At 45.0% G+C, this 10,721-nt stretch overlaps 1 protein-coding gene and 1 pseudogene across 1 annotated transcript in view; both read left to right on the top strand.

Moving 5' to 3' along the window:
• Positions 1 to 1,069: 1,069 nt before the first annotated feature.
• LOC114612474 lies at positions 1,070 to 2,167 on the top strand (annotated as a pseudogene).
• Positions 2,168 to 4,957: 2,790 nt separating this feature from the next.
• Sptssa (serine palmitoyltransferase small subunit A) overlaps positions 4,958 to 10,721 on the top strand; it is an 11,880-nt gene continuing 6,116 nt past the window's right edge. Inside the window, exon 1 of the mRNA XM_028757468.1 lies at positions 4,958 to 5,158. Within this exon, the coding sequence (XP_028613301.1) occupies positions 5,047 to 5,158 (112 nt within the window). The 5' untranslated portion in view covers positions 4,958 to 5,046. The remainder of the gene's footprint in view (positions 5,159 to 10,721) is intronic.

Here is a 10,721-nt window from a genome sequence, read left to right as displayed (position 1 = left end):
GACAGGAGCAGACCGACTCTGTGTCTGCTCCAGCCCAAAGGACCAGGCAGGGGCCGAAGGGAAGTGGAATCGACAGTATTCTTTAATATTCAAAATTGTAAATATCCATGTGAAGATGAATTGTATTTGTTTTCTGATTCGGTGATAAAATACCTGAGACAGTCCATATGAAAGGAGAGGATACTTATTTTGGCTCATGGTTTTGGAGTTTTCAGCCCATGGACCTTGTTGCTTTGGACCGGTAACAATGTAGCAAACTGTTCCCCTGAGGGAGGATGGGGAGGGGAGAGAGAGGGAGAGAGGGAGAGCTCACGCCAGGGTTTAGTACCTCTTCCAAGACATGCCCCATATGACTTCTCACTAGGTCCTACCTACTTGTGGTGGTTTGAAAATAAGTTCCTCTTCATGTCCAGAAGACAGTGTTCTACACAATTCTGTCCTATCCTCTGGCTCTTACATTATTTCTCTCCCTTCTGCAAGGTTCCACAGTCTTGGAGTGGGTGATATAGATGTTTTATTTAAGGCTGAACACAACGTATTCTTAACTTTGACTAGTTATGAATCTTTGCTTTAATCACACTGCCTGTAAACCAAGGTTTCTCTGACCAAGGCTGGGCGTGAATGTGGTTATTTAAAGCCAGTTTAACTAGAAGCCTATTTAGCAACAGCAATAGATTGCTTCCTTGGGCTTTTGACCAGATTTACAGTATCTCTTGTGGAGCAGGCCTAAAATCTTGTTAGAAGGCAGTTGGTTAACCCTCTAACAGTCATGCCATTATTGTACCAGTGAGCTTGTCTTTCCTGGCAGGTTAGTAGCTCACAGGGCTCATAACTGTGTAGGACCACTGGGAAATATTCTCCCTCAGCAGTTTATATCTTTTGGTGCAATGAAAGATAGCAGCTAGACAGGACTGGTGCACACCTTTAATTCTGGCACTCTGAGTGTCCTGTGCGTGGCAGGCATGATAACAAGTCCCCGGAGATCCCACTCTGGTATTTGGCTGTGTGTAGGCACCTTGTTGCGTGAGATGAGCCGGATGGCGCCGGGCCAACAGTCGCTGGCCCGAGCATGGCGCGGTTTCGGGGAATGTGGGGCGTCCTAAGAGCACTGGGGCGCACGGGGCCGAGATGTGCGTGGGCTGCGGGGGGGCTGGATACCCTCGCCTATCAGCCTTGTCTGTATTCCGAAGTGTTTTTCCAGCTTGGGTAATTATCCAAAGAAACCTATGAGTTCATACCTTCGATTTTCTACAGAACAGCTACCCAAATTTAAAGCTAAACACCCAGATGCAAAACTTCCAGAACTGGTTAGAAAAATTGCAGCCCTGTGGAGGGAGCTAACAGAAGCAGAAAAAAAAAAAAGGCTTATGAAGCGGATTTTAAAGCTGAACGGAAAGCATACAAAGACGCTGTGAGCAAGTATAAACATCTAACTCGCCAGGCAGTGATGGCGCACGCCTTTGATCTCAGCACTTTGGAGGCAGAGGCAGGTGGATTTCTGAGTTCAAGGCCAGCCTGGTCTACAGAGTGAGTTCCAGGACAGCCGGGCTACACAGAGAAACCCTGTCTCGAAAAACAAAACAAACAAGAACAGCTAACTCCAAGTCAGCTGATGGGTTTTAAGAAGGAAGCCCGGCAGAAATGTCTAAAAAAGAGAGCACTAAGCCGGGCGGTGGTGGCACATGCCTTTAATCCCAGCACTTGAGAGGCAGAGGCAGGCAGATTTCTGAGTTCGAGGCCGGCCTGGTATACAGAGCGAGTTCCAGGACAGCCAAGGCTATACAGAGAAACCCTGTCTCGAAAAACAACAACAACAACAACAAAAAGAAGAAAGCACTTCGGCTCAGGGAAAATTGAAGATTGTAAATCAGGTTTGGAAAAATCTATCTCATGATGAAAAGCAGGTGTATATTCACCTTGCTAAAGATGATAGAATTCGTTATGAGAATGAGATGAAATCTTGGAAAGAGCAAATGGCTGAAGTTGGACAAAGTGATGTCATCCGTCGTCGCAGTGTGAAACGATCAGGAGACATCTCTGAGAATTAAGATAGAAGACGGAGTTGTCCTTGGAATTAGGCACAAGAAACCAGTTAGGTCTGAGAGCCTTAAATTGTCACACTAGCAAGGATAAAGGTGGTTAACCTTTGACATTCAGTTCATTTTCCTGTAGCCCATGGCCTTCTGGCCGTTGAATGCATTTCTGTTAACGTTTTGAGCCGTGAGAGTAGAAGATCATGCTGAGTTCTGCCTTTTGTTTAAGAACTGGAATGGAGACTGTCCATGTATCCACATGCAGTGGTGAGTCATTCTGTTTGATAGAGTAGACAGACTGTGAAGGGACTTTCACACTGGTGACAGGTGCTTGTGGCTTTGTGAAGTTTTTACACTGATGACCGTTACATGTGGGTGTGCCCCCTTGTGTCCCAGGCCCAGTGCTGCTCTCACAGCTGTGACAGAGCTATGAATAACTGCATTTTCTTTTCTTTTGGTTTTTCGAGACAAGGTTTCTCTGTGTAGCCCTGGCTGTCCTGGAACTCACTCTGTAGACCAGGCTGGCCTCGAACTCAGAAATCCGCCTGCCTCTGCCTCCCTAGTGCTGGGATTAAAGGCGTGCGCCACCACCACCGCCCAGTGAATAATTGTAATTTCAAAGAAGCTTCCAGGCTTTACAAGATGAAGTGATTCCGAGACATAGATCATGTGTAGGGCTGATGATTGTACATAAGAAATGATTGCTGATGTCCTAATAGCATTCTATAGTAGGAACGGAGAGATTCACAAATCTTTCTCAAATTAAGAAATTATGTACCAAGTCTATGCATATGTTTTTATTGCATAGAATAAAAACTCTAATTTTCCAAAAAATAAAAATAAAAACCTGGCACTCTGTTTGAGGTTAGCCTGGTTGATATTGGCCTGGTCTACAGAACAAGTTTTAGGACAGCTGAGGCCACACAAAGAAACTCTGTCTCGAAGCTGCGGGTCAGGGGGTGTGGTGGGACAAGAAAGAAACTTTCAGCTCAGATCCAGTTTGGTTTCTGAGCTTATTTCTTACCATGATGTATCTGAAAGATGAGTCCAGGCTCTGTGTGGTTGATGCATATCTGTAATCATAGCACTCAGGGGTCCAAGAAAGGTGAATTACTGTGAGTTTGAGGCCAGCCTAGGCTACATAGTGAGGCCCTGTATATTGGTTAGGTAATTTGTTTTTGTTTTTTTTCATTTCTACAAAAACTGGAATCATTTGGGAAGAGGGAACCTCAACCGAGGAATTGTAGCATCAGATTGGTCTGTGGCAGAAGTGTCCTCCCTACTATGGGCAGGGCCATTGCTAGGCAAGTGGGCCTGGGCTGTTTAAGAAAGCAAGCTGAGCAAGCCAGAGAGAGCATGCTACTAAGCAGTACTCCTGTATGGTTTTTGCTTCAATCTCCTGCCTTCAGTACCTGCCTTGGTTTTCCTCAATGATGTCTGTAACCTACAAGATGAAATAAAACAAAACTCCAAACTCCAACCCAACTTGTTGTTTTTTTTTTTTGTTATAGTTTTTTTCCTACAGTAGCAAAAAAACCCAACAAAAACAAAAAACAAACAAAAACAAACAAACAAAAAAACAAACAAACTAGAACACACAGTCTCCCAAAACCAAAACCAGAACCAACTAAAGGGCTTTGGCTTACTCACTGGACTAGTGGGATTCTTGGCCCTGGAACCAAACACCAGACTTTCATGTAGGGATGCCGTTTATCTTGTGCTCAGAACATCTGCCACCCTCTTCTCTCCCATCCATTCACGATTCCATTAGCACTTCTCCTCCAGCAGTTAGCTCAAGTACTGTTTCCCAGAAACCTTTACCCTTCCAGTCCAGTACTCACACAGAACACAGAGAACCCTTTTCTACACTTCACTGTGGTCTCCTTGCCTGCCTTCTCTAGTAGACTAGGCCCTTTGTGAAAGCGGATCTCAAATCTACTGTTGTTTGTAAGGTCTTTGCTCCTGAGGAGCATAAGAAATTTAAGTTAATATCTGTCAACCTGGAAAGTTTTAAAGCTTAAAGCAGTAGGCTCGAAACTTTTAGATACGTACGTTGCAGGCCATTTAGTTACGTCATTTCACAAGCAGACAGCGCATGGGTTTTAGAGGAATGGAATTCTGGTTATACTGCTGTAGGTCGAAAAATCATAGGAGTGCATCTTTAGGAGACAGATCACGTGCTGACCTCAAGTTGTCTTTAGAACCCACTAGATCAAATGCACTTCTCTTGATCCTGGCCTACATGGTTGTTTCCTAAGTGCAGCCATCGAAATATTGGCGACTGTCTATGGCCAATTCTTTTGTCTTTAGGTTAAGGAATACGTGTGTGTGTGTGTGTGTGTGTGCGTGTGCGTGCGTGTGTGTGTGTGTTTCATGCCTGTGCTTGGGGGAAGGAAAGAGTTGATGAACACATCACTTCTACAGTTTTCAACATCTCCTTGGCTGGGTGTCATTTGGCATCTGCATTCTCTTTGACCCCCTCATTCCCTCTTGCGCCTAGCACTGTTTATTTGCATGCCTGACTCTTTGGTTGCATTTTCACCCAGTCTATAATCTCCTGGCCCAGAGGGACTCCTAAGGTAGGAGAGATATTACACACACTGGTTTCTAGAGGAACTCTTCTGGGTTGGTCTGAAAGATCCGGCGTCTTAAGGCCACGTCCGCGCATGGACACCAGTGGGGAATGAAGTCGGTCTTGCAACTGCCATGCGTGCGCGTGGGGATGCAGAGCCAGCACTTAAATCCAGACCGTTTCCCAGGCCTAGGGAGCGCGCTCCGGGCGAGGCGCGGGGCGGGACGGGAGCACGCGAAGTGGCCGCCTGGCCAATAAGCGCAAGCCAGGCGGAGCCGGCGGTGGCCGCTCGGGTGCGCGCGGGGCTGGGCGTACACGGTGACGCGCAGGTTCGGCAGGACCAATGGGCGCAGGGTAGTGGCGGGCGGGCCCCGAGGCCTGGGGCTTTAGGAGGTGAGCGGGCCGCGGGCCCGCCTGACGCTGCTGCATCGCGGGAGGCGCATGGCGGGCATGGCGCTGGCGCGAGCATGGAAACAGATGTCCTGGTTCTACTACCAGTACCTGCTGGTCACTGCGCTCTACATGCTGGAGCCCTGGGAGCGAACCGTGTTCAGTATCCTGTGTGTCCTGGCCTGGCCGGGGCGTGGAGGGGTGCGCGCGCCGGGTTGGGTAGGTGGGGGGTGTCTTGGGGCCAGGGGAGGTGGACGGAGATCAGGGTCTTGGACGCAATTCCCCTGCCCAAGGTGGAGGCATCCTGATTTCTGCAAGCAGTCGGGAGGGCGACGTCTCCCCTGGTGCTTCCTTGTCCCGCTTCGGCCGCGCCTGCCTTTCCTTCAGTCTTCTTGTATGAGGCAGGGTTGTTGCTGGTGAAGCAAATCGCTCCGGGGTTGGGCGTCTTTAACCCGTAGCTATTCCTGATTTGGAGCGATAGAACTCTAACCAGTTTACCAGGTTGTGAGTACGTGGTCGTGACACTCCCACACAGTTTTGGAAAGCAGTTTGTAAGTTACTGAAAGGCCTTTTGGTCTTCAAGATGGCAGTTTAAAAAGTATGTTTTATTTATGACTTCTTTGCATCATAGGTACAAGCTGTGCCCAGAAAAGACTTTATGGATGGGATTTCACACTGTGCTTTGCTGTATAGTTTATAAACGGTTAAGAATTGTTGAGTGGTGACTTTACTGAGCACTTTGTGTGTGTCTTACCTCGCCTAATTTTAACAGCCCCAGCGAATAACTCAAGGTTGTGAAGTCTGATGCTTGTTTTCACCCAGTGTCTGTGCCGCTATCCTCTGATTTCCTAGTAGACTAAATACTAACAATTCATTCTTTTTCCTCTCCTCTTCTCCTCTCTTTATAATAAGAATATTTTAAATCACATGTTTATTTCATCCGGGCTCAGCGTCCCGTTGTGGTTTAGCTTTGTTAGGAACAACTTCACAAACGCGTTCTTATGACTGAGGTAGAGCTTCTTTGCGAGCTTTATCAAGAGTGCTGGTGTGGAAATAGCATGAGGTTGTTTGGAGCTAACTCTTGAAAAATTTTAGTGGCTTGGAAGACTATTTATTACTGTGGACATTTCTTTCCTAACCTACAGTTTAATAGCCAGAATACATATCTGGGGCTTCTGCGTATTTCCCATTTTGTTTATTTGTAGCTTTAGTTTGATCTTTGCATTTTGTAGGTCAGGTAAAATATATATATTTAAATTCATGCCTAATTGGAACTTCTCAATAGTAGCAGGTAATCTTTTAATTAATTAATTAATTAATTAACTAATTAATTAATTAATCTGAAACAAGATTTCTCTGTGTACCCCTGCCTGGCTGTCCTGGAACTCACTATGTAGACCAGGCTGTGTAGCGGTTAATCTTGACTGAAAATTGTCTTACTACAATTAATGTTGACAAAGCCTCATAAAATAATAATAATGAAAGCCACGTGTGATGGTTCATGACTGATCACCATGCACAGAAAGTTATACAAGTGGGTTGCTGGAAGCTGGGCGGTGTGTGATGCATGCCTTTAATCCCAGCACTTGGGAGGCAGAGGCAGGCAGATTTCTGAGTTCGAGGCCAGCCTGGTCTACAGAGTGAGTTCCAGGACAGCCAGGACTATACAGAGAAAAAAACCCTGTCTTGAAAAACAAACAAACAAACAAACAAAAAAAAGAGGGTTGCTGGAAGTTCAAGGCAGCCTGGGCTGCTACATAATATATAGCTAGTACCAGGCAAACTAGGGTTACATAGCAAAACTCAAAGGAAAAGGAAGGAAAGAAGGCAGGCAGGCAGGCAGGCAGGCAGGCAAAGAAACAGTGTTGGGGCGAAATGAAACTCTTTAAGTTAGGGTAATGGTAGAGCTTAGAGTAGACCTGTAAGCTTTGAAACATGTTGGCATTTGGATAAATGCCACAGTGGCAACAGTGTTAAGATTTTTTCTGGCTATATTGTAATAAAAATAGTGACCTGGGGCCAGACAGTAGTGTCCCACATCTTTAAAACCAGCATTCTGGAGGCAGAAGCAGGTAGATCTCTGAGTTCAAAGACATCTTTCTCTACAGAGTGAGTTCCAGGGCAACCAGGGCTACACAGAGAAACCCTGTCTCCAAAGGGGGAAAAATCACCTTTAAGTGCTATCAGAAAAAAAAGTTTTTTTTTTTTGTTTTGTTTTGTTTTGTTTTTTTTGCTTTTTTTCTGTTCAAATAATTGTGTGCATGGCTAGGTGTGGTGGTACATGCAAGCCTGTAACTAGTACTTGGGGAGGTAGCTTCAGGAGCATCAGAAATTAAGGGCTAGCTTCAGCTACATGTGAGTTTGAGGGCAGCCTTGGCTTCATGAAACCCTGCCCCTCAGAAAACACAGAACCAAACCAAAACAACAACAACAAATGCATTGATATAAATACTCATGTATCCTTTTGGAGACAGGGCTTGGTGCTGTGCCAGATGTCTGTTATTTGAATGAGAGCATCACCCAGGTTAGTTATTATCCCTTTGTTTGCTGTGTTAGAGGTTCTTTGTGTCCCTAGGAAATGTACAGTTATGAGATTGAGGAAGATGAGAGAGTGTGAGTTGGGGAATGGCAAGACCTGGCGGCCCAGGGAACGATCCCTGATCCCTGATTGTCTTAGCTGTCTTAACTTCCTGGGAGATTGTCTCCTCACCCTAGTTCCTAAACTTTGGTTTGTTTTGTACTGCCTTTGTATTGAGAATGTTAGAGTACCTACTAGCTATACTCCTGTGTAAGATAACGAAGACAATGTTTAAGGTCTGGGAAAGTTCTAGGCGGAACTGACCTCTGGTCTGTGTTCCACAGTGCTTCAGACTGTGATACCAGCCATTTGTTGGCAGCAGTGACTGAGGACCTTGTTAACCCTTGAGTGCTGTGATGTTTGTGGCTCTTCTGAGAGAAACTAAGATTCATCCTTTTTTTTTTCCCCCTTATTTTTTGGAGACAGGGTTTCACCGAATAACCCTGGCTGGCCTGGGACTCATTAAATAGCTTCAAAGTCAGAGACCCACCTACCTCTGCGCTTCCTGAGTGCTGGGATTAAAGAAAGACGTGTCACCACACCTGGGCCAATTTTTTTTTTTCCTTCTGGCTTTTCAATAGAGTTTCTCTGTATAGCTCTGGCTGTCCTAGAACCTCTTCTGTAGACCAGGCTAGCCTTGAACTCTGCAGATGTGACTGCCTCTGCCTCCTGAGTGCAGGGATTAAAGGCATGCACCACTACATCCTGACTATTTTTTTTCTTTTAAAGAATAAAGGTGTTCATATTTAATAATTAAAAGCTGAGTTTCAGAGCTACCAGACAGAGTATTTGTTGGAAATACTTGATGTGTTTAAAAGACAATTTATGATCAATAGTTATAAATAGAAATTTCACTCATAAACTTTAGCCAGCATGCATTATGTGCATTATGTGTGTTTTGAACAATCCCCAAAATAATAGGGTTTCATGGGAGAACAGTATTTTACAGGCTACTGTAAACCTGTTCAAACTTATTAAGCAAGCCCTAACAGAAACAATCATTGTCATCTTGGGGGACAACTTGATTAGCACAGGTAGGCAGCTCAGCATGGCTGGAGCCTGCCTAGGGTTCATCAGAAGTGAATGGATGATGATCAGTGGAAATATTGTTTGTGGCAGGGATCTAAGGCTGCCACAGATCCTTCCTGGGATACAGTGCTATCAGCATCAGCTGAGAGCTGGACCAGCCTGGAGATGTGTCTCTGGGAGCTGTTCTGCTCTAGATGCTAATTTCTAATTTTCTTAAAATAGAATCCTAGGGACTTTTCTGCCTTTGCAGCAGCTGATCTGAGAGATGTCTCCTGCTGAAGGTTGTTGGTCTTTGCCCTCTAGTCTAGCTTCCCTAATAGATGTGGGGCTGGAGAGATGGTGTGGCAGTTCAGCACACCTGCTACTCTCACAAGGACAAAGGTTCAGTTTTTAGCACCCACAAGGTGGCTCACACCTGTCTGTAACTCCAGTTCCAGGGGGATCTGAACTGCTTTACCCCAAAAAAGAGGCAGGCAGGCAGGAAGGTAGGTAGGTCTCGGGAGAAATGACTACAAACAACAAAATAGACATGCTGCTGGGGAGGCAGGTGAAGGTGCTTGCTGCTAAGCACTCAGTGAGTAAAGGAGCATTCTGCTAAGCCCGATGCCCTGAGTCAGATTCCTGAAACCGACATGGCAAAGGGAGAGCATCCATTCCCCGCAGTAGTTGCTCTTTGCACACGCACTAGTGCACACACACAAACTTGGTCTACAGAGAAAGTTCCAGGACAGCCAGGGATTGGATTGGTTTAAAAAGCTTTTTGATGTGGGCAGTGTGATCAGAGACTTGAGTGTGCTGTGCGGCAGTAAAACAGAGTGAGCTTTCCCCCTGGAATAGAGATCCCCAACTTCCCTAGAGAATCTGCTTTCCAGTTTTCCAAGTCTTGTGAATGTCGAGGGTGGTGTTATTGTTTGGGGCAGGCAGTGTTAGTTGTTTGTATAGATTCTGATGAATGGTGCTTGCCTTTAAACCATTTCCTGCCTTTGTTTTAGGATTTTTTTTTTTTTTTTTAGTTGCTGGAATAAGTGCTGAGGTTAGCTTATTTATTTATTTATTTATTTATTCTCTAGGTGAACACTTATCAGCTCATGATTAGTTGGGGATCTCTCTTAAAGAAACAGCTAAATACCTATAAATATATAGTTTTACATCCCCCTGGATTTTTTTTTCTTTTTCTTTTTTTTTTTTTTTTTGAGACAGAGTATCACTGTATAGCCTTGGCTGTCCTGGAACTTGCTATGTAGATCAGACTGGCCTTTAACTCACAGAGATTGACCTGCTGCTGCCGCCCGAGTCTATTAAAGGTGTAGTACTCACGTACTTGGTTGCTTTGCATTTATTGATGAGTATGATACCATGTTACAATTCATGTTACATCTTGGCTATAAAGAACCTGTTTATCATCGGCCTTTGTATAAACACTTATCTTCAGGGCCTGCATGCTTCTTGTCACATGGCTGCTGGTACTGGAGTGATTTATGGGGCAGCTCTAGCTTATGGTTTCCTACAGCCTGGAGCAGAGGCTCAGCAAGGCCTGGTCCTGCTCACAACACTGAAAACTCAGTGGCAGAGATCAGCTCTCCTTTTTTAGGTTTTTAGTTTTTTTGGGGTTATATCCTAGTCAGAGGAGACCCCCTCTATAAATTTGACTAGTGTATATTGTTACAAGAACTTAAAAAAGCTCCGGGCAGTGGTGGCGCACGCCTTTAATCCCAGCACTTGGGAGGCAGAGGCAGGTGGATTTCTGAGTTCGAGGCCAGCCTGGTCTACAGAGTGAGTTCCAGGACAGCCGGGGCTACACAGTGAAACCCTGTCTCAAAAAAACAAAAACCAAACCAAAACAAAAACAACAACAACAACAAAAACCTTAAAAAAGCAACTATAAAGGTGTGGTAAGTAGAAAGATTCTTTGTTTATTACCAGTCTCTTTTGTGTGTCTGATATAATCAGATAGACTTACATTTTTTTCCTTTGATGTGTCTCCAATAGGTGATTTGAAGGATGATTGAGACTAAACGTCCTCTCTAAATAAATGGGATCCTGAAATGTTAATGAAGAAAGAGGAATGTCTTTCTCTCTCTCTCTCTCTCTCTCTCTCTCTCTCTCTCTCTCTCTCTCT

Source organism: Grammomys surdaster, unplaced genomic scaffold (genome assembly GCF_004785775.1).
Source record: "Grammomys surdaster isolate TR1022 unplaced genomic scaffold, NIH_TR_1.0 126163, whole genome shotgun sequence".
Lineage (NCBI taxonomy): Eukaryota > Metazoa > Chordata > Mammalia > Rodentia > Muridae > Grammomys > Grammomys surdaster.
Note: the sequence above shows the minus strand (reverse complement) of the source record. Positions and strands in the feature narration are given on the sequence as shown.